The sequence below is a fragment of the Ursus americanus genome, chromosome 3 (assembly GCF_024610735.1).
Source record: "Ursus americanus isolate L20-20 chromosome 3, mUrsAme1.1.p, whole genome shotgun sequence".
Taxonomy (NCBI): domain Eukaryota; kingdom Metazoa; phylum Chordata; class Mammalia; order Carnivora; family Ursidae; genus Ursus; species Ursus americanus.
In genome coordinates, this window is record NC_142129.1 from 76465278 (window position 1) to 76489946 (window position 24669).

A 24669-nucleotide genomic window follows, 5' to 3' on the forward strand; every position below is an offset into this window, starting at 1 on the left:
GGAAGGAAGCAGAATCCCCGCTGCGTGTGGAGCCCAGTGATGGGGCCCTGAAATTATGACCTGAGGTGAAATCAAGAGTTGGACAATTAACTGACTGAGACACCCAGGCACCCCAAAGTGCATCTTAAATGTATATTGTTTTACTTGTTTTAAATGTTACCAGTGAGTGAGATATGACTGTGGATTGGAGAAAGAGTTGGAAGGAGATACTGTTATGTTTCTTCCTTTTCAGAGAGATTTAAATCATACCTGTACTGTATCTTTTTGGTGTGATGATTTTTTTTTCAGTTTCTTGCTTAAACACTAAAACTTTTAAAAAATAAATCACCCACACATAAATGCACTTGTTTCATCTCATTTAATAAACCAGAGTAAGCACACTGTCTAAAAAATTTGATGAACTTTCTGGCAAAGAGAAGAAAATGTACTCTAATTTAGAATGAGGTGAATCAGGAATACCATTTCTTGAACCGCTACCAATTTTCTCTGTAAGAGAAAGTTTTAGTGTGAAGTCATTATTCAGTAAGATCATATAAATTACTTGTTGTCATGGAGCAATGACTTCTCTAAATAGAAAAAGTCCTATTTTCTTTGGATGTAGAAAATGAAAGTTTGCTGCCTTGGTTTTCATCTAAGTTTGAAATTTATTTTTATTTTGTATTGTATGTAAAATATTGTAATTACTTTATGATCATGGACTTCATTGATAACATGATTTTGTATTTAGGGAGCAGATTTTATATAATGCATATTCCACTTGATTTCCCTTCATGTTGAAATCTCCTGTAATGAAAAAATGCTAAAGGACAATTGTCTTTTTTTCCAAACCTCTCTAATTTTATAGCATTTTATTGAGAAAAAAGTCTGTATTAAGTCCTTGTTGTCTTTAAATGTAATGAAAATTAATATCCAAATTATTACCTGCAAGAACATGTATATTGTGTGTGTATGGTGGGTGTGTATGTATGTGTGTGTAGCCATTATGAGGTAAAAAAAAAAATACTGGAGATCATTTCCTCTGTGAAATTCCATCTGATCTTCTCAAAAAAAACAAATAATCTAATCTAATCATACAGTAGTTTATACTTAACATAATTAAAAACATAATAAATGTAAATATTCAAAGAACAGTTTATGATGATGGATGACTGCATTCATACTATGAATTTATTTAGGATCTAATACAAGGAAGCATCTATAAATATTGCATCTTCCTGCAGTTAAGAGGGACTAAATAGTCAAAAATTGCGGAAATGCCTAAAAACATTATAGCTTAGGTAACTGGATTAAATCTAAAAGACATCAAAATATTTCTCATATTTAACATGATAAAACACAGACCTCTAAACTTTTGTACATAGTGTACTTGTAAATAACCAGACATCATATATAACCCCCAAAATCTGCAGTGGAAAAGGTCACTATAATATATAGTGAATAAGGTGCACGATTATATTATTCCCACATTGAAACATTGAACAATTGCTTCTTTTGTAATCAATAAAAAAGACCACATACTTACAAGATAAGAGAGTGGAAACGTTGACCATATTTTGATGATTAACAAATCATTAAATAATAAGAAGAAAATAGGAGCATCTGGGTGGCTCAGTCAGTTGAGGATCTGACTTGTGGTTTTGACTTAGGTCATGATCTCAGGGTCATGAAATGGAGCCCTGAATCTGGCTCTGTGCTTAGCAGGGGCAGGGAAGGGAGGGAGTCTGCTTGAGATTCTCTCCCTCTCCCTTTGCCCCTCCCCCCACTCTTAGGCATACCCACGGTGCATTCTCTAAATCTTTCAAAATAAATAAATAAGAAAAAAATAGTCATATGAACTCCTGATATATCCATTTAGTAAAATTAGATTAATATTTCAATCACTTCTTAAAAACTATTTTGTACTAAACATTATTATCCTGTAATTTGAGAAATTCAGCAAAACAATTAATTGTAAGATACACATGATAGATATATCAATCAGCAAAAAAGAAAAAAAAAAACAAGCACAAAATGCATTTTCCTAAGTACACATACACACACACGCACACACACACACACACAAAGTATTCATTACCAATTTATTTTCCAAACATAATTCTACAACATGTAGATAATCATATTATAAAAATGTTCCTGTTTGAATAGATGAGGTTAAAGACTGTAATATTTAAGTAAAAAGAACATACATGCTCTCCAGATATAGAAAATAACCATACATTGAAGATTTTACTATAGCAAATCCGCATCTTACTAAAATCTAAGTGATGCTTGGAGCTTAAGCTCAGTTATATTTGAATTTCTTAATTTTCCTGCAGTGTGAGTTTAAGACTGGGCCATAAAAATAAGTATTAGTGTAAAAAAAAAAAAAAAGTAAACTATTTTATTTCCATCCATACCAATTATTTTACTTAATTATTTTGTTTATTTTACTTTCTTAATTTTATCTTAATCCTTATATGTACCTAAGTTAGTAAAGAATACTAATTTTTAAAAGCTTTCAGGAGACTGAGAAGTATTTTTTTAATTATTTTTCTATGAAAAATTTCAAATACAGGAAATTGGAATAATTTTATAGATGATGACATTTATGGTATATAGTTCTGGTCTTTGTTCTCCACCTAGATTCTACAAATTTGCAATTTATAATTTATTACATATCTATCTATCCATCCATTCCTCTTCATCCATCAACCATCTTTGGTTTCTTTTTATGAATTCAAAGTAGATTACAGACATCAGAACATCTTTCTTATATGATTAACAATGATATATGTTCAGTATTTGTTTATTGATGTTTTCTATTCAGATAAAATTTACATACAATGACTACACTAATCTTAAGTGTATTATTCAATGACAATTTGACAAATGATAAATGTCTGTAATCCAAATGCCTATCAAGGTATGAAACACTACAACAGTAGATAATTCTAGAATAAAACAGAAATTCCTATAAATGAATTTATACAATATGTACTCTCTTATTGTAATGTTTTTGAAGTCCATCATGTCGCTATATGTACCAGTAATCTGTTCTTTTTTATTTCTGAGTGGTGTTTAATTGTATGGATATACCACACTGTATTGTTTTCCTAGTGATAGGCCCCTGGGCTTAATGAAGCTGCTATAAACATTCTTGTTCGAATCTTGTTGTGGACATATACTTTCATTTCTCTCAATTAAATAATTGGGAATAGAATGGCTAAATCATAGGGTGGTAGGTATGTATTTGGTTTTTTAAAAAATGCCAGACCATTTTACACTCCCACCAAAAACTGTATAAAGAGGATGTTAAACAATGGATTTGTGTAAACAAATTGAATATTGGTGAAGTCACTCTTAGTATTATGTGAAAGAAACAATTGTAGGAAGGTGAGACTAATAACAAGAAACTCAAAAAATTATTTAAAGGGTGGAAAAAAATTAAGGACCTAAATTAAGACATGAAAGGTAAAGATAGGTATTAGAGAAGTTTAAGAGAGAGATAGAAATAAAACTTGATGACTGATAAAATGTCAGTGTAGAGGAGGAAGTCAAGACTAATCCCAGGCTTCTGTGTTGAGTAACTCCAATAAAGAAGGTAGCATTGAGGAAGATGAGATTCTAGGAGGAGCAAGCGTGGAAATGATGGAGATAGTTATTTTGAAGAAATAAATTTGCGATGCTAGTAAAGTTGGTCAAAAGTCACCCAAAAAATGTCACACACAGAACAATATCTATGAATTGGGGTGTCAAATTGATTAAGATAACCAGAAAAAAATTTTATGGCAAAGGGTAAGAGGCAGCAACCATTGAGTGGTATATTTTTGAGTATTTCTTTTTCTGTTTTATATTCTTTCATTTAACAGCTAAAATAACATTTAATTATCTCATAATGGTTCTATACAACCATATATTCCTTCTTATATTTAATGTAATTAAAAACTACAAGAATTTAACTATTGCAAGGTGATGAGTATACTTCATGGTATAAATTAATTTTTTGACACAGAATACAAGGAAAGACCTGTAAATATCACAGAGCACCAAGTTTTGTGTGGCTATGAGTATAGCTCTTCAAGTCCCAGCATTGAGAGTAAAACTTCCTTTTGAATCTTTCAAACCATATGTCTTTAAGTCAGAATAGAGAATAATGTCACTGCTGCTCTTTTTAGCTTCTGACTCATTTTGATCTTCTCTTTCATTATGACTATCTGGTGTGAAAAAAGGCAGCTCTTGATTTGCTCGTTGTTTCTGCCCTGCAGCTTCCACTCCTGTTTTTGTTTTATTTTGTTTTTTTAAAGATACTTGTTCTTTGTTGACTTCAATGATACGTTTTTTTTTTTCTGGTGAACAGCACATGGCTGAACAGTGAAGCAAAGGTAACCAACCATGGGATAACAAAAAGGACAGTCATATTGTACAATAGTGTGTTGTTCTACCTACATGTGTCTTAACTCTGTTAGGTCATTTGGTCTTTATGACATCTCCATATTCTCACTGTAGGATGAGAACTTGAGGCACAGATATGTCGAATGATTTGCTCACAGTCACACAGTAAGTAGCAGAACAGGGCTGAATACTGTGACAGCCCCTTAACTGCTCTATAGTTTTACTGCCATCCTCCATGTGAAGGCGGTTTACCAACGGTAAGACAGTTATATAAATAGAATGGTGTTCGGTTGAAATCAAGTTAGCAAGTATCGTAAAGTGTAATACACTGTCCCTATAAGGGGATTTGAAAATGAATGACAAAATCCTATCTAAAAAGAGCTTAGTGAAGAAACATGGTGTATCACTATGGGGAATAATCTAGAGTAGGTAGGAAGGTATAACTACTGTAACTGCAATTTAAACAAAATATTATGGAAACCCAGAAGAGAAATTTCTACCTGAAGAACTTAAAGTGTTTTTGGAACATATTTGAAAAAGGTCTTGAAAAATTGACGTGATTCCTCATAGAGAATTCACGTAAATGAGTCATATAAGAATGAAAGTTCTGGAAATCCAGAATAATGAGATATAATGGTACAGGGGAAAATGCAGTGGGGGCTGAGCCTAGAATTATATATGGGGGATAGGTGGCAAAGACCTGAATGCCTTTTCTTGCAAGAGAGAGAGAGAGAGTCCTAAGCAGGCTCCACACCCAGTGTGGAGCTGACTGGGGGCTTATCTCTGAGATCATGACCTGGGCCAAAAATCACTTGTAAGACACTTAACCTGACTGAGCCACCCAGGCGCCCCTACCTTGAATGCCTTTTAAAAGAGTCTGAATTGAATTATTTAGCTAATGGACAACCATCAATAAAATTGAGCATATGCAGTGTCGATTGGGAAGAAGAATTTGAAGCAGGAGGGTCTTTTGAGAAGACAGAGCAATACTTTAGGAGAGAGATGAGAGAGCTTGAATTAGGACAAAAGTAAGGGGAAAAAAATAACAGTAAAAAATGTAGTAGGGATAGAATTGATCAGAAAAGCCAACCTAGTAGATACAGGGGTGAAACTGAAAAGATGAAAATGGAAAAACATTTTCTCTTGGACTGCAGGATTGAATAAGGGAAACTGTAAGGTAATTAACTTGGTTTGACACACAGAGGTGGAGGCACTTCACTCCGCAGAGATGTTTGTGATCGCTACATGGGTTTCTTCTTCTAGGTCTAGTATTCCAAAGTCTTTCCACTTCCTCTTCATTGATTTGGTTTCAGTTAAGAAAACTTGGGGAGTTTGTTTGGTTATGACCGCTTAGTTTAAATAGCCTTATTTTGCGGTGGTAAAGAGCTGCAAGCTTTTCCACCAATTTTTAATTGATGTTAAATGCTGATCTCTTTATTAAAATAGTAAACAAGATAACCAAATAGTGTATACGCAGCTTAGAGACATATTGCAAACCATAGGGGTGTAAATGCTTGCGGCGACATGATGTAGTAGGAAGAACTCAGCTCCTGTTCATGTCCTAGCCTTCCCAGTTACTAGTATGCACTTTGGGCATTTGCTGGGTCTTAATGTCAGGGTTTTTTTCTGGGATGGGTGTGGATCAGAATTATGTATAAAAAGCACAAGGAAGGGCACAGTAAATGGTAGTAATATCTTCCCTTACCATTCGTGCTCGTTCTTCCATTCTAATCAGCCCTTCTCTCTATTCTCACGCGACTCATCTTGAACCATTCTTGGGTTAAACTACCCCAAGGGCTGTTCGTAGTTTCCCAGCCGGCTAAGCATCAAAAGTTTTTCCAGGCCTGTTCCTTGGCAGCTAGAGGTTTTTCTATTCCACAGCCAAAAATGATATATCCATTCTGCTTAGGTTGTTAGCGAAGAATGTGAGATGACCTTAGGCTGCATTCCCCGCATTCCCAATGTGCTGGAAGTTCCCATTCAAGGTCTTTTCATTCTTTGGGGCTTTCCCCCCCCCCCTTTATGTTGCAGCAAAGCTGAAAGGGGAAGAAACCAGTCACTGTGACTGCCACCCGGGTGCATTGGCTGTCATCTGGTGATGATTTTTCCCTATCACCAATTGCCCTGCTAGCTAGCTTCTAAGTATTTTGAAGCCTGAGGCTGTGACATTGGAAATATTTTTTTTAATTATAAAAATACAGTTAAATTTACATAATTTACAATTTGCCTTTGTTCTTTGTTCTTCTCAGTGCTCTTTAACAGGCTATAGCTTCTTTATCAGCTGGCTTCTGATTCAACTTGCTTTCATTAGCATTTTAAGTTTCTATTACCATTAACTTTTAAACATGTATTTATAGAGGATATTTCACAAAGTTTTATAAATGGTGTTATAAAATAATAGCAGCTAGCAGTTTTGAAGGCATATGATATGCTGACGTAGGTAGGTAGAAAGAAATAGAACATAGATTGATCAATCGATAGATGAATAGACAAACATGTAGATGTAGATATATTCTCTAATGTAATTCTCCCAGCACCCCTCAGAGATGGATGCTTTTTGACATATAAGGAAACTGAGACTGGTTGACATTAATTAATTTTTGAAGTTACAAATCTAGTGGTAGTGAGAAGCCAGGTTTTTACACAGTTTTATTTGAGTCCTATCATAGGGTTTTTTTTTTTTTAAGATTTTCATTCTTTCTTCCTTCCTCCCTTCCTCCCTTCCTCCCTTCCTTCCTTCCTTCCTTCCTTCCTTCCTTCCTTCCTTCCTTCCTTCCTTCCTTCCTCCTTTGAGACAGAGTGTGTGTGCGTGTGTGTGCGCGCGTAAGAGCCTGTGCATGAGCAGGGGGAAGGGGCAGAGGGAGAGGGGGAGAGAGAATCTCAAGCGAACTCCCCGCTGAGCACAGAGCCCCTTGCCGGGCTTGATCTCATGACCCTGAGATCACGACCTGAGCTGAAATCAGGGGTCCGCCGCTTAACACACTGAGCCACCCAGGCGCCCCCAGATAGTTTTTATATATACAGTGAAGGGAGAATTTGTTCCTTTTTATGTTGGTAATTGAAGGTATGTTTAGCAAGGATTTTCCTTCATGAATGTTCAGAATGTCAGTGGAGCTGCCTTTCAAGTATGAAGAAAATAAAACTATTTATGTATATTTTGTGAACTATATAAATTTTTAAGCCTTTTCCTCTCATAGATGGTGTCACAGTTGATTCAGAGAAGGGGAGGGGGGGGCTAATTTGGGTTGTTTACCTGCAGTGGGTTTATGCTCCTGTTGTGCTCTGGAACTTTCTATCATGCTTTACAATAGGCCTGACTGTTTCATGGTGTGAAACTAGTCCTTGGGGCACCTACACAAGAGAGTTTATAATCATTTATTCTACCCTCCATCCAAAAGAACTATGTATAATTTATGTCCTAAAAAGCCAATATATGTTCTAACTTAGACACCCAAAAAGCTTAATTAATCATCCTGTTAATTTAATTCATTTTCAAAAAATATGTATTTCTACAATTTTAATTGTGTGTTCTTATTCTCTGGTGGCTTTTTGGTGCAAAGGATAGGTCCAGTGGCTGGTCAGAATGTTTCTGTCCTAGAGATTTAGATTGATCCTAATGCTGAGAGCAGCAAAATGTGTTCATTATTTAAATAAGCTCAGGCTGCCAAATGAATCATAAAGGCAGCCGGGTGTCCTGTGCCAAGGTGTCATTTTCAGTAAGTGTGAGATTGCACCTGAAGGACAGTTTAATTTGCAGCTGCTAAAAATATTTCAACAGAGTGATATTGTTACAAGTGGCAGGTGGTGCCCAAACGTGAATTTTGCAAGAAATGCCGTCTGTGGGATGAGGTGTGGAAGAATGTCAAGGGGGTGGTAAAGGAGATAAAGGGGGAAAGAAAAGAGAGGTATATTTACTCAGCGTTTATTGCTATTATCATGACTAAAGATTCCATGCTTCACATGATAGCGTTGGCCCAAGATTATTACATATGATTATTTGTTCAGCTTCTACCATGTGCTCAGGGCATTGCAGAAGTACCAGAGTACCTGTAAAGACAAAGTTTCTTCCCCAAAGGCATAAACTATCCAGATGAGAGAATCCTTTCTAACTCTATTTACCTTTCTTTCATAGTGTTTACACTGCAGTTTCATGATGGCAAGATTAATGCACTTTGATCCTGCTTAAATAGATTTTGCCACTGTCTTTTGATGTTCAGCTTTTAGTACACATCCACATCAATTCCCTGCTTCATATTGTAAGAAATATTTTCAATTGTACAAGCTCAAAGATTTTGTTAAATCATTGTCTCTTGGGATTTTGTGAACTTTGTAGAGTGGAGAACATTGAAATGTGAAAAAGGTATCCAGGGACGTTGTAATTGTTTACATTATTAAAAGATCTGTATATGTGTGTATATTAGTTCAGTGGACTTGGCCACATTGAAATCAGGATCTTGTACCTAGAGACTGGAAATAGACATTCTCTCCTTTAATGGGATACAGAACACAAACTTAAAAAGCAAAAGTAACTAGTGGGTTTGAGTTGTTCATTTCTGCCTGCCATTTGATGATAGTAACTGGAAATAGAAAAGCTTCCTTTGTGAATACCATGAACTTTCTTTGGTTCTCAAGGAGAACTAATAAAGTAGGTCAGTATGAATGAATTTGGGTAAAAGTTTTCCATGGGGAGTTTTTGATGACAAGGCAAGTTATTGAATTGCTTGTTAGTTTTTCAGGACAGTGGTAATCTCTGACCTCCTACATATGCATTGTTTTTAGCTTCATAAAATGGAGAGACATATTTTCTGTTGTTTTAATCCTGTTGATAGAATCTAATTTTGAAAAATTGCAAACATATCATTAATTTTACTGTGTTAATTAACACAAAAGGATGTGATCACAAATAGAAAAGTTTCTTCCATGTTAAAGGAGCATTCAGGAAATTTCAGGAGAACATTTTGAAAACCTACTATTGTGTAATAATTCTTAGAAATAGCTGCAATTTGAAGAAGCATGTCTGAGCATTTTTTTTAACTGGGAACCTACACATTGTCGGGTTGGGGCTATGATGAGTTGTATTTTTCCTAATAGCTTTAACGAACTGTCAAAAAGCAAGAAAATGTGACTCTTTCTTCCAAAACACACACACACACACAAACTTACATATTTTAGTTTAGAAAATTCATTTATTAATCTATTCACTCATTTAGGAACCATGTTCTGTTTCAGAAATTATGCTTAGCCTGGAATAAATAATCAGGAAAAAAAAATAGGGAGATCAGCTTACAAGAAGAGAGAGGAAAGAAAACAAGTGATTATTTTATTTTTCTGGATTCTAATTGAGGAATATGCACCAGGTGCCAGGGAATGGTTTGTGTGTTAAAAGGCGATAGACAGTACAAGATGGTTTGGAAAAGGTGAGGCCAGAGGCAGGGAAAACAGATTGAATGTGACTGCCAAGAGAGAAGAGATAAGGGCCTACATTTGCGTAGTTGCAGTGAGACAGATTCAAATGCTTAGGGAAATACTTTGTTATATATAGAAGCTGAAGGCAAGGGAGGGAGAGATATAGGACAAATGCCTGTCATAACAAATACGAAAAGGAAGATAATAGAAAAAGAATTAAATGTTATAAAAGAGATAAAAGGCAAACTTTCTTTCATGTTATGTGAACTAAATGCCTATGAAGATAGTAGATTGGGTGTTTTCTTGAATGATAAGCAGATTCACTAAGGTATGAAAGAAGGGAAACAGTGGTCAGTTCTGCTAGAGTTATAAGTCAAAGTTAATTTGTGGATACCACTGATAGCCCTTTGTTTGTTTTTTATATTAGAGACACTGTGAATAGTGTAATTGACAAGATTTCCCATTTTCCTCTTATTCTAGAAAGCTTGGAGCCAAAGCTGTGGCTCCTCTCAAATATGTGTGTTGTGATGAATGTAGCATCTTCTTTTAGAGTTGTTACTGGCTCATAGTAACATTGGCCTTAACTATCCTTTCTGCTTGCTGCATCTTAGTTTATGCTATTTTGTCATATCCTATGACACATGAAATCTGTTGAAATTATGTGGTATAAATGCATTAGTACTTTCTTCTGTAGCACTGTATGGATGGCTTAGATGAAATAGATAATATAGATAGAAGACCAATTAGATGATTCCAAAAATGTAACTGTGAAATAAAAAGAACATGAATTGTACAAGCAACATTAAGACTATAAAACCGGGAAAGAAGTGACAATAATAGCAGGAATAAGTTTGATAATAAATTGGGAGAGCAAAACAGAAGTCCTGCAGGAAATGGAAGCAATTTAAGATAAAATAACATTTTATATGTAGGTGTTGATGTTGACATTAGCCAAAATGGAAAGGTAGGAGCAGAAGCAGTCCTAAAAGAAGGTAGCTAAGTTTCTTGCTAGTCATGGTGAATTACAATTGCAGTGAGGTACTTACATAGAAAATTTGAGCCAGAAGTTTAAAATGCAGACTTGGATCTGGAGGAAAATAAAGGCTGATATAGTTTGGAGACACCTGAAGCTCTAAAAGTAAATCAGTTCCCAAAGAAAACATTCTGAAAATATAACAAAATTAGGAATGTTGAAATAGTGGAAGAAACACTAGGAGATGACTTCATTTATAGGAGTTGGGGGAAAGGAAAGGTGCCCCCGAAGATGGGAATTTAGGAAGCGCCTACATTTGGGGATTAGGAAAAAGGAAAAGGAAGTCATAAAGGAGGTAGTGAAGGCTAGATAATGAACAGTTCGGGTTCAAAGTCACAGAAGCCACATGCCAGAGAAACAATGAAAACTTTAGGCATGAAGATTTTATTGTGCCAATGGCTGAAGACAACCAAAGGAGGATGAGCATTCAGTTCTGTTTGGTGATTTGATGGTTTCTGTTGATTATAAGTACAACACTCTGAGTGGTGAAATGCCAAAAGCTAGATAGTAAAGAATTGAGAAATGACTGGTAAATAGTGCAGGGAGTCTGAGTAGGAGCACTGTCTCAAGTCTGAGGGCTTAGTGGGTGCAAGACACACAGTGGATTCTACAGCATAGAGTGTCAGTGGAAGTTTTTGTTTTCTTTTGTTAGGGTAAAAAGATTTTTAAAAATAAATATGTGACACAGAATCATTAAAAAGGGAAAGATTGAGAATCCAAAGAAGAATCGACTTCTCCCCTTCATTTTGCAACTCCCCAGTTGCTAGATTTCTTCCTGTTTTCATCACTTTTCTCATTGCATTATATTCTGTCCTCTTTTCTCTTTGTACTCTATACCCTACTGTCAATTTAAAATAACTTCAACTCCAGTTCCCATTTTTTTCCTGAACTTTTGTATTCCCTGGCCTGTGGGACAAATTCACAAGCATCTCACTTTAAAAGATACATGAAACTGAGCTCATCTTCCTTCCCCCTCTCCTATCTATCCTTTCTCAGGTGTTCCTATCTCAGTAAATGATTCCCACCCAACCAACTTTTAAATCAGACATTTCTTTAATATTTCCATGATTTTTCTCAATACTCCCTACATTCAACATGTCCCTCAGTGAATGCAATCCATTGATTGTGCTTTCACAGAATCCTTGCATACGTCAGTTTCTCTATCATACCGATCCAAATCACCATCACTTCTCACCAGCCTCCAGAGTGGTCTTCATGCCTTCATTCTTGCCTTGCTGTATATATTTTTCTGTAGCAGTCACAATGATCTCAAAATAGGAATCTGATAGTATCAATACTAGGTTTAAAATACTTCAGTGGTTCCCCTCATAGCCATTAGGACAATATGCTCCTGAACAACACTTCCTTCTTATTCTGGCCTCTGCTTAACTTTCTGTCATCATCTTTGACCACCTGTCTCTTCATTGACTGCTCTCTGTGTGCACAACATTGTGGTTTCTCTGACTTTGCACGTGTTCCTTCTACCTGGGACATTCTTGATTATTCTTAAGGTCTTGAGTTACAGGTGCTATCTTCTGAGAAAAATTTTCCTAATTCCTTTAAGGCAAGATTAATTTTCCTTTCTATTTCCTGCATTTTTCCAAACTCTTGCTTTTGTTCTTTTTGTGCAGTGTTAATGATCACTGTTTAATTGTTGGTATTTCCTCACAGACAGAAAACATTTCATTATAATATCCCATAATGTTCCACAATCCAGAGCATAGAGTAAGCATCTAGAAAAGATTTGATGAATGAAAATATAGATGGTGCATGATTACATGAAGAATAGAGATTGTTATTGGAGCAATATTTTGTCAATTGTTGGATTGAAAGCAAATAGAGAGAGGCTTTAGACTAAGAAATGAGGAGAGATCGTTTTTCCACAGAAAGAGAAAAGAAAAATTGCGGATCGGGGTAAAGGAAGGAAAAGGAGAGAGTTCTCATTAAATGGTTTTGGTTCTATGAGTAGAGCAAGTAAGTCCATCTTTAGAAATAAAGAGAGGGATGGTGCAGTAGTTGATTTGAAGACAATCAGAATGATTTTAAAGAGTTGCTTTTAATAAATCTGTAGTAAGCCACTAAAAGTAAATAAAATAATTCCTTAGCAACACCAAGATTCTTGTTTAGGATAAATTGCATATCCATTTATTATGATTATATGATTTTCATCATCCTTGCTTAGATATAGGAACACAGGGTAAAAAGTTCTGGGGTTTTGTAAGGAAGGTGCAGTAGAGGTTCAGGAGGCCATGAGGTTCGAGGATAACAGAGAAGGCAATTAGAGTGATTGATTAGAAGGTTTGGATTGGATAAGAATTCACCAGGGAGGAGAGCAATAGACCAAGAGAATAGGAGGAAGGGGAAGGTGAAATTTGAGGGATTGAAGAGGTATAGTGAGAAGTTTTTGACCATAGGAAGATTTTCTAAATTTGGAGTAATAGAATGAATCCTTTTAAATTTTTAAAAGAGATTAACTAGAGACTTATTTTGTTTTGAAATAGGGATGAATGTTTTTCCAAGAATAGAACATATCCTCAAGTTCTTAAAGACAAATTACATTAGATTGACATTGTTTTGCTTTGATATTCTTTTTTTATTTTAATAAATTTGGGGTTTTTTTCTATGTATAATTTATGTTTTGGCTGTTTCGGAAGCTATGTCAAACTTAATTCATCTACGAAGTCCTCCATGCCTATAGTATCAAATATTGAAGAAGAGACTAGGATTGCAGGCCCTTTCAACAATGAATGTGCTTGATAACTTGCTTGAATTATTTCCCACTAGAGTCCACACTTGTAAAATGATAATTTTCTTCACATATTTTAGAGGGAGAAACGTGACGCTTGATAACGCCTTCTATCATACCCAGACACCAAGCGAAGAGAATATCTGCACATGTCAAATATTGTTTGCTTTCTTGTCATTTTTGTGCTTCTAATATGACTTTTGGTAAATTACAACTTTCTGAGAACAGGGATATATATTATTCATTTTGCTTTCTACGCGGTGTCCTATATGTATATTTGTGAGCAAATAAAATAGCTAGATTTGATTACTTGAAATTCTTTAAGTTATGCAAGTATTTGTGTGAATAAATATACTCATTTGGAAGGTAATATTTAGACGAACTTCTCCTTCATTGCTCTAGTATTAAAGAAAAATGTATGATTTTTTATTCTAATTTTGTAGCTGAATTATAATGAGACTCCAAATTTAGCATGTGATTACGCCTTCCTTTCACTATTATCATAATGACATAATATAATACATTTGTTAACATTTTACAAAGATGTTTCACATGCACTATTTAAGTTCAAAATATTTATTTTAATATGAACTATTTATGACAGGCAAAGTGAATAGAATCCAATTTGAAATAAACCCAGTGGGAAATAAACCCATCTCAGATCTGAGAGGTAAGACCCTTGCCAAAAGCTCACAGAAGTTGCAAGTGACTGGACTGAATTCTTTTACATGTAGGTTTGTGTTATATATGTACACACACAAACACACACACAATGCTGCATTTCTGGGAGCCTAAGTTCATCAGTAGGGTACGAATTCTTTGATTTGTAGCATACCAGTTCCTGCCATGTCACATTAGTTATTCTGCTCAACATTCCTCATAAGACACAAACACATATATACAAACATATTTATGTGTATGAACAAGTCAAAATTTATAAAGAAAAACAAGCTTTGCAACAATTACTCAGATTGAAGTAGTGTATTATTTTATGTATCTTACAAAAGTTCTGGTGCTTAGTGAGTCCAACTTCTAAGTTATTTCCCCACTCTTATTCCACTGGCACACTGAACTTCAAATATGAACAGGTAATAAATCCTATGTTTTACATGACTTACAAAGTCTGTATAATTTGCCTGAGTAGGATAGTGGAGTGCAGCCCTAAGTGCATGGTCCCAGAGCAAATGTTAAAAAAAAGGTTACAAGCATAGAACATGTGATAAAGATGATTATACACAGGTGTAAAGATTAGGACTAAATAACATGGATAAAGCTAGTTTCAGGGTTCTGACCTCTTCCCTGGTATCTCAAGTATGGTACTGACCTATGTGTGCATATTTCATTTCTAACTTAATAACATAATACATCATGGGAGTGAATCAGGTAGATTATTGTAAGAATTTAAATACCTGCAATGTCCTAAGTGCTTTCAGTGAGATGAATTCAGCTTCTTAGTATATTACATCTTAAAGCCAGTGAAGCTATTATATACTTTTATAAGTTTGTATGAATCACAACCACATCAACCCAGTTATTTACCAAGTTTTGTCTTGTTTGCCTTTTATTTTTTTTATTTGTTTTTTTTTAAAGATTTTATTTATTTATTTGACAGAGAGAGACAGCCAGCGAGAGAGGGAACACAAGCAGGGGGAGTGGGAGAGGAAGAAGCAGGCTCCCAGCAGAAGAGCCTGACATGGGGCTCGATCCCAGAACACCGGGATCACGCCCTGAGCCGAAGGCAGACGCTCAACCGCTGTGCCACCCAGGCGCCCCTTGTTTGTCTTTTAAATGAGGCTCTGAACATTGCTAATATATCTTCTGCATAATCTAGCCAGTCTTATGTTGTTGTTGTTGTTGTTGTTGTTTTTATTCTTTTTTCTCTCATTCCCTCCTTGCACAGATATTCTCTGAATGACCACTGTGTTTTAGCCTTTAGGATCCTTTAGCAACAAACAAAATGTGCCAAGTCCTTGTTCTCTTGGAATTTATATTCCACAGGGGTGGGGAGAGAGACAGACAATAATAAACAAGATTAGAGCTAAAGAAAGATCAAGAAATCGCAGGTGTTTAATAATGTTAGGAAGAAAAATAATGGTGCAAATTAATAACCAAAAATAAGGATTTCAGTGCTTTAAAAGGATAGTCCTCAAAGATCTGTCTGATAATGCAATATTTGAATAAAGACCTGAGTAAAAGTAGGAATCCAGTCATTGTAATAGATGAGGGCAGAGAGATACACAGGGAGGAAAATCTGAGGCGGGACTGAGAGTACTTGACTTGTTCGAAAACCAGGAAGGAAGTGGTATGGTTCACTAGAAGTAAGTTAGGAAAGTAAGGGTAGGTAGAAAAAAAGGGCTTGTGAGGTAGCAGGGACTAGACCATAATTGGGGTCTGGTCACAGGAAAGATTTTCTATTTTATTGTGAGTGATTTGGAAAGATGTAGGAGGGCTTAGAGAGGGAAGTGACATATCAGAGGTTCACTCTGATTGCTCTGTGGAGAAATAGAGCAGGATCAGTATGGTAGAAACAAGGAAACTACTAGGAGTCCATCACAGGCCATGGTGGTCTGGGAAAGACTGGTTGTAGAGGATGTGGTAAGAAAAGGTGATAGATATGCCTTGGATAGAATGTGGGTTGTGAGAGGCAGAGGATGCAAGGGTGGCACCAGAATACCAAGGTGGCTTGAGTGCCTTGTAAATAATGGTACCATTTACTGAAACCAACAGGACGTGGTTTTTTGTTATTTTATGTAGATCTCTCTTCCTCCCATCCAGTCTTTGCTGGAAACTGGAACACCCATTTGTACTTTGATTTAAACTATTTTATGCTTAAAAGGAAGGATAATAGTGATGATGTCAATAAGCAATATTTGTAACACTTACCGTTTGCAAAATATTTTAATATCCAGTAATGCATTTGCACTGTGTGCTCACACTGAGGATTTCTGCCTCTATTCCTAACTTTACAAAAAATAATTAAAGAATTTGGGGGGAGGCTGGGTGGCTCAGTTGGTTAAGCGACTGCCTTTGGCTCAGGTCAAGATCCCAGGGTCCTGGGATTGAGCCCGTGTCAGGCTCCCTGCTCAGCGGAGAGCCTGCTTCTCCCTCTCCCTCTGCCTGCTACTCCACCTGCTTGTGCTCTCTCTCTCTGTCAAATAAATAAAGTCTTTAAAAAAAAAGAATTTTTTTTGCAACATAAGGTGATTTGTAACATACTTTAAAATACATAAAGAATAGTTCACATGTACTGAAAATTCTGAACTAAGGAAAGATTAGTTCTTGAAATATGTCAAAAGGAAGTGAAGAGAAAGTGAAAATGGACTGTAATGAATGGTATTATTTATCTAATTGTGAATTAATATATATGCTGTAATTTGTCTCTCAGATCCAAGGTTCATTAGTGCCCACCTCATCCCAGAAAGTGACAACCCTGAAGATGACAAAGTATATTTTTTCTTCCGTGAAAATGCGATAGATGGAGAACACACTGGAAAAGCCACTCATGCTAGAATAGGTCAGATATGCAAGGTGAGGTAAAGAAAAGAACAATTGAGGATTTCACTGTCCAATCATGGTTTTATTTCTTTTTCTTTTCCACCTATGTGCAAGTACAATGAAAAATATGGCTCAAAATCTTGATTGATCACTACACATATTTAAATAGTAAAGAAAGATTGAAAACGTAGTTGCTTATGAGTGACTCTTCACAGGAAAACATGTAGGTAGAGGCTGTGACACATTATTTCATACTTATATTAAACAAGCTTTGAAATTTTAAGGAAATACTGTTGTTTTCATGTTATGTAGAGAACATACTGTTTTGTATTCTCAGACATAGCCTAGTTTCCTACAATGTGTAACTTTTGAATGGACGTTTGTTGTTGGAATAGCTAAAACATTAATGTTAAAAGAGAAAAGCATTAAAGCTTGATTTTATAAATTGATTATAGCATCCTATGTACATAGATGTGAACACACAGATGTAATTGTGAAGTTCTGAACTTTAAGGTAATTCATTTACTGTGTGACACAAAATTGGATACATTTTAATGCTAGATATATAGAATAAAAATTGCTCAATAAATGTTTATGGATTAGTTAGTATCAGTGTGAAGATATAACAGTACCATTCATTCTCACTACGCTGTATAATGCAGCATATATACACACTATGAATAAAGCCAACTGCTATTATATATTCAAACCTTTCATCTCAAGAAAATCACAAAGCCAGATCCAATAATTGTCTTCAATGGAATTTTCTTTTTTTAAGGAAATAGGCAATTTTTGAAGATCTCTACTGGGGGGGTTGGTTAGCATCTTTCCTTCCCTAGTCATGATCTAATTATTTATCTCTTAGTATATTAAGTTATGGGAAAATTAGAAGTTTTAACAATCTGGAAACATACAAAAATATGTGAAATATATGAGAATCCTCTCCAAAAAATATAAATCATATTTAAAAGCACTATTTACAAGAGTTAAGAAAAAATCTTTATAGTAGATAGAATTATATAAACAAAATATAAATCATTGTTACGTTTTTGAAGGAGCAGTCATGTTCCTTCAAACATATGCACATAAATATTATTTTAAAAGACTTTTAAGTTACCAGTAAATAAACACTATCATAAATAGAATTATCGCTACATTAAGTAAAAATTTAGTTTCATTATCAGTGAGGAGGTAAATGAATTTCCTTTATTAAGGCTTACACAAATACCTTTTCAGTGTGCTGTTTGTAAAGTCAAATTGTTTCAGCTGTTTAACTTATAAAATATTCAGTGCGATATGCTTTTGTTTGGGATCTATTTTCAGTGTGGGTTACAAGGTATGCATTTACTCTTCCCTTCAGTAAATACTCATGAAGTGTATCATGTGCCAGTATATTCATTGTATGTTGTGAGTCATTCCTTGAATAAAGTTTGAGTGAATAGCTTTGACCAAAATATAATAAGAAAACATAGTTACTTGGATCTATAATAGAATTACTTTTATTTTGAGAAATAAATTGTACATCTGTCTCAAGATAGGAAGATAAGAGAAATATTTGAAATGATCATTCACATGCACATTTCCTAAAACCTGTGTTCTCTCCTTTCAGAATGACTTCGGGGGGCACAGAAGTCTGGTGAATAAGTGGACAACGTTCCTCAAAGCTCGTCTGATTTGCTCGGTGCCAGGTCCAAATGGCATCGACACTCACTTTGATGAATTGCGTAAGTTGCTGATGTTGGACAGAGAGTATCTGTTCAGACTTTGTTATAACCTCAAAATGCAACTTTTCCTAATTTTGTTTTCAAACAGAGGATGTATTCCTAATGAATTCTAAAGATCCTAAGAATCCAATTGTATATGGAGTGTTTACAACTTCCAGGTAAACAATATTTTACTCTCTTATTAACACAGAAACTTCATGTCTTTAGACGGTGCTTTACAAGTATCCGTAATTTTTGAAAATGTGTTTTTGAAAGAACAGTGTTGGCTTAACCTCTGATCTGTTGTAGATTCTTCGATGGTTAAAATAAGTTATGACCTAAATAGTTGTTTTAAAAAAATAAATTTTAGCAAAGAATATCGTCACTCTAAATAGGATGAAAAATGTGTCATGTTCTATGTATAGCTTTGACTTTAACATCTGAGTGAGATGTAGACTATTCTGAAAAGCAGAAATCTGAGTTTTGATCAGAGTTAATAGTGCTATAAACTGCAAGTGAAACACTTCTTGCCTCTCCTTTCTCTTCCCCTTTTTCCTCCTTCACTCTCCTCCTCCCCTCCTTCTCTCCTCCTTCACTTTCTCCTCACCCGCCTCCTTTCTCCATTACCCATCTTCCTGAGGCTCTTGCTGTCAGTCACATTCAGTATAAAATTATCTCCTGACTATCACATTCAGTATAAAATTTATATTACCTGGAGTTGTTAAAACTAAACAGACATTAATCCATTCCTTCTGCTTCCTCATTACTTAGTACAGTGGTTCTCCGACATCCATCTGAGCATCCATCAGAGTTGCCCAGAGAACATGCTAGGCCTTGCCCCCAGTGTTTCTGAATCTGTAGGAATAGCATGCGCCTAACTATTTGCTATTTCATTTTGAAAATATCATTATTAAATTCTATAAATATTTACTGAGATTTACTATGTGTCAAGGACCAGGCAATATATAATTGATGTTACAGAAAAGCTACCAGGCATCTGTCTTCCCTCATGCAGCTTGCACTCTACCAGACGTTGTCTATGTGGAACAGTTTCCAGCAATAAACCCTTGTAAACACATGTTTTTCATTTGGTATGATTTATAGGTAATTTTCTGTGGTGAGAGATTGGTTAAAAGATAAGCAGTCCATATTTTAAGTGTGCACAACTGTTTTATATCTTTGTATAAGTACATCTCTCAAGCTGTATTTATATAAGTAAAATAAAATGGAAAACTGTGGCAGCTCATGGCAAACTTCCAGTTTGTTTCAGGTACCTGCTTTTTGTCAAGTAAAATGATGGGAATAATTGCTATAATACTCCACTTTGAGTAGGATGTAACAGCTACTAACTTAAAACAATTTTCTGAGTTAGGAAGAGGTCGTTTTAAATGCCTTCACACAAATCAGACTCTGTTACTGTCTGTAATGCTTTTGGTGGTTTGGGAGTTAAAAATAATATAATGTAACACATCCTTTGAGGTTAACTGTTCATTTTCTGTACCAGTTTCAGCTTATAAAATGACTTCTGAAACATTCTTGCTTGCTTAGAAGTTCTCTGGTTTTAGTAATCATGCTTGAGGCTTAACATATTACAAAGTTTATATTTTTATTTCTATTTGATATCAAAATTATATATTACAAATTTAAATATTACTTTAGAATATCTACTTTAGAAGATCATGTGTAGGTGTTTTCCCACCAAAGTTTATGTATATGAATGTGTATCTTCATATCATGTATTGTCTGTATGTATAAATATATGTGCTATGAGTACTAATATGGTTTCATTTATGCCTTCTATTTTTGAGCAATCATAATTTGTTCTCTTGTGTATTGTGAAAATATATACACATGACTGAAAAAGGTACCAAATATTATTTGAGATTGAATTTATGTTCAAGGTTTGATAATTGATATCTGATATTTAAGAACTTAGAACAACTTAAAAACAGTTGTTTTACCACTGTATAAGGATGAAAGTCTGTTGTGGTTTTTTTTTTTTTTTTGTCTCCCTTTTTTAGTAACATCTTCAAGGGGTCAGCTGTGTGTATGTATAGCATGAGTGATGTGAGAAGGGTCTTCCTTGGTCCATATGCTCACAGGGATGGTCCCAACTATCAGTGGGTGCCTTATCAAGGAAGAGTCCCCTACCCACGACCAGGAACTGTAAGTGGCCTAGGTGTTTAAATTATTATTTATTTATGTATTTATTTATTTTTAGTTATCTCTGTATCCAGTGTGGGGCTTGAACTCACAACCCTGAGATTAAGAGTTGCATGCTCCTGAGACTGAGCCAGCCAGGTGCCCCCCTTTATTAATTAATTAACTAATTAATTAATTATGGCCTAGGTGTTTAAAATAGCAAAGGGATAAATTTCTACCAAAGGTTAAAAAAAAAGCAGCTACAAACAGGTATTAAGTATAGATAATATAAAACAAAGGTGCCAAGACTATAAACATGGCAAAGCAAGGATTTTCTATGATACTGTGGAATTCTCCATTTAAAAACATGTTTTTTACAGACATCAGTGGTTAAGTTCAGTGCTTACCAGTTATTAATAACCATAATTTTTGAGAAGTAGAAGCTGAATGGGTAGCCTTATTTATTTTGTTTTCTGAAAATGGCCTTCATGGAGAGTTGAAACAATTAGGATAATCTGAACTTGTTCTTCCTAATTATAATGAAGGCTTCAAGGATTGCCCATTAAATAGGAGGAAGAAAAGTTTTAAATCGATATTATTTTCCCTTGGGAATGGGACATATCCTTCAAGTAGGTAAAGAAGAAATGCAAGAAAAATCTCAGAGAGAGAGCAGGGCCTACATATTTTAACAGACACTGTCTACTCTTGCTCACCTCTCCTTTTTCCCTCTAGCACCCCTGGGGCACATTCAGCCTTAAAAAAAAAAAAATGGAGAGAACTCAAAATAAAACCAGCTTTGAATCTGCAATTTAAAGTAGGGAGAAAAAAAACAAAGACTTCAATATGGCAGAAAATGAGTGAAGTTATCATTGATGGCAGAGGCCATAGTATACCTGCACTGAACATCCACTTAAGTGCAACGTTTCTAATCCTAAGAATCTCTAAGGAAGTAACTTCATGTGATGGAAAAACTTATATTTGACTTTAATTTTACTTCAGTTTTGTTTGTTCTGTTAAATTTAAGTAATTTATGTTTTACATATGTTATTAATTGTGAGGTTTTCGTCTTGTTTTTCTCTATAAACTTCTTTATGAGCAAATTGAAAATTTTGCATTTCATAAATATTACTTTTAGCTGATGGTTCTTACAGATAAAAAACCTATAGAGGCTGTCAGAAGAATGAACAAACAAGATGAAATATTGATTATATGAAGTCCAATGGGTTTTATAAAAAGTACAAGATATTTACTCCCATTTCTTAATGGCAAACTGCTTTTACTTTGTTGGTGATGAGTTTTATATCCCTATGGCTGTTTATATCTCTATGGCTCATTAATACGAGTGTATTCTCAGTATAACCTGACTCTTTCTAGTTTCACTTCAAACTTGATGGAATTCCTTCGCTGTGCTAGATATTGTACTGCTATTAGAGATACAGAAGTTTTGATCTGAATACCTATACACTATATTTGCAGTTGATGATAGACATTAGAAATTAGAGATACAGAAGTTTTGATCTGAATATCTATACACTATATTTGCAGTTGATGATAGACATTAGAAATTATTGTGTGTCAGACCCTATTCTGAGAGATTTATATATATATATATATATATATAATATATATATTTTATATATATTATATATATATATATATGTAATATATATATTACTCAGTAGCCCAACTATTGCTATTGTTTCCTTTTCACAGATGGGGACTCTGAGGCAAGGAGAGGAACCACGATTCAATTCAGGCAGTTTGGTTCTAGAGCCTGTGTTCTCACTCATTACTCAGAGAGTTGTTAAAACATGGGAAATTAAGTCAACAGTATGCACCACCAACCGTGAAAGACAGAAGCAGAGAGTAATGCCTAATCTAGGAAATAGAAAAGGGCTACCAGAAGCACAAAACACCTAACTCAATAAATCAGATTCACTTGAATGAGTTCATTAAATCAAAAGAAGTGGCATCTGAGAATAGTCATCTTGTCAACACTAGTGGAGAAAAACATACTAAGTGAAACATATTATATTAAATAAGTAATTTTATAACTTACTAACTGTTGTATTGGTGTATTATTATTGTGTGCGTCTCTATATACAACATACATATATATTCAGAGATAGATTGATACTGTTCCCATTTCAAAACAAGTTTATTTATTTCATTTCCCATGAATTATTAATGACCTGTATCAAGGTAACGGCAAAGACTATTGATTTCTCCTCCTAAGTCTCTTGTAAGATCAAGAACGTCTCTTAATTACAGTTCAGTTCCCAAGCTCTTACATTAAGTGGCAAAAAGTTACGTAGGTATAAGACAAAAGGCAAGAGACTGGAGATGTTGTACTCTGAATGCTTGTGCCACATCACTAAATGCAGTGAAAAGAGACCCAGTGAAATATGAATTTTCTCATTTTTGTTTTATTGCCTTATGGGGAGTGTTCCTATTGAGAGGTGACGTTATGCCAGTGTAGCACAGCGCATCCTTTGTGCTTCTCTGTGCCCGTCATCTGTTCAGCTTGGTCCACCCTGATTGGCCAGTCTCAGGGCCATGGACATTGTTAAACACTATGAATAACACATTTCCTTATCTTTTAAATTAATTATTAATGAGGTAGTACTGATAGTTTTTTGTGGTACTTTTTCAGGGTTATGTTAGAAACAAAGGAATAAAGAATGTTTATATTATCTTTCAGTTTGAAAAGAGCATTTGTATTTTAACATGATGTCATAGGGAAAAAAAAAGTATCCAAGAAAATTATTCTGAGATTCTCTAATCTGATTATTAATTACATTTAGTTGTAACATATTCCATTTTTTATTTCAGATACTTCACCATATTGGTAAAATATATCGTGTTGCCACTAACAGAGGCATCACACTCCTGTACACTGAATTCATTAGATGTGTTTGTAGTTCTTGGTAAGAAATGGTGATGTAACTAAATCCCATTGAGATTTAAGAGATGTTTAGGAAATATATGCTATATATTACATCTACTAATATTAGTAACATTATGTTTTATTTTATCAGTTACTTTAAAGAAATAATGACAGGTTTAGATTTAGTTTATGACCATTGAGGTCATAAATTATTTTCTAATTTATTATTCTATTTACTGTATTTTAATCAAAAGATCTTCTCTTTATCTGAATAGTGTCCCAGTAAAACATTTGGTGGATTTGACTCTACAAAAGACCTTCCTGATGATGTTATAACATTTGCAAGAAGTCATCCAGCTATGTACAATCCAGTGTTTCCTATTAATAACCGCCCAATAATGATCAAAACAGATGTAAATTATCAATTTACACAAATCGTAGTAGATCGAGTGGATGCAGAAGATGGCCAATATGATGTTATGTTTATTGGAACAGGTAAATATTTTGATTTTAGCTCTAAATTTCCTTCCAAAATACTGTTTAATGGACTGAGTGTGCTAAGAACTGAAGGAAGTTTTTATAGTCACTGTCGAGATACAGCTAACCTCTAATAAACAACTAAAAAACCTGAACATCCACCATGACAGTGTGTTACTAAAAAAGTAACAAACTGATATATATTGATTTAAGCCAAATCTCCTTTTCAATCAAAAGTTGATAAATGCAGTCGGGTAAAGCTAATGATTAGGTAAACAATCAGTATCTATGATTGAATCATAACTCTTTTCTATCCATTGGCTTTTTAGAACAAAGATGTATTGCTCAAACCATGGTAAAATTCCCAAGACATTCACTAATGTTTCTGGACTACATTAATGCAAAATTA

At 34.7% G+C, this 24669-nt stretch overlaps 1 protein-coding gene across 2 annotated transcripts in view; it reads left to right on the forward strand.

The window, feature by feature from the left end:
• The window catches only part of SEMA3A (semaphorin 3A), a 446060-nt gene that overhangs the window by 387560 nt on the left and 33831 nt on the right, over positions 1–24669 (forward strand). For both annotated transcript variants that reach the window (XM_045793365.2, XM_045793366.2), the window contains 5 exons: positions 16942–17084; positions 18661–18775; positions 18864–18933; positions 20776–20920; positions 24059–24278. In XM_045793365.2, the coding sequence (XP_045649321.1) occupies positions 16942–17084; positions 18661–18775; positions 18864–18933; positions 20776–20920; positions 24059–24278 (693 nt within the window). The remainder of the gene's footprint in view (positions 1–16941; positions 17085–18660; positions 18776–18863; positions 18934–20775; positions 20921–24058; positions 24279–24669) is intronic.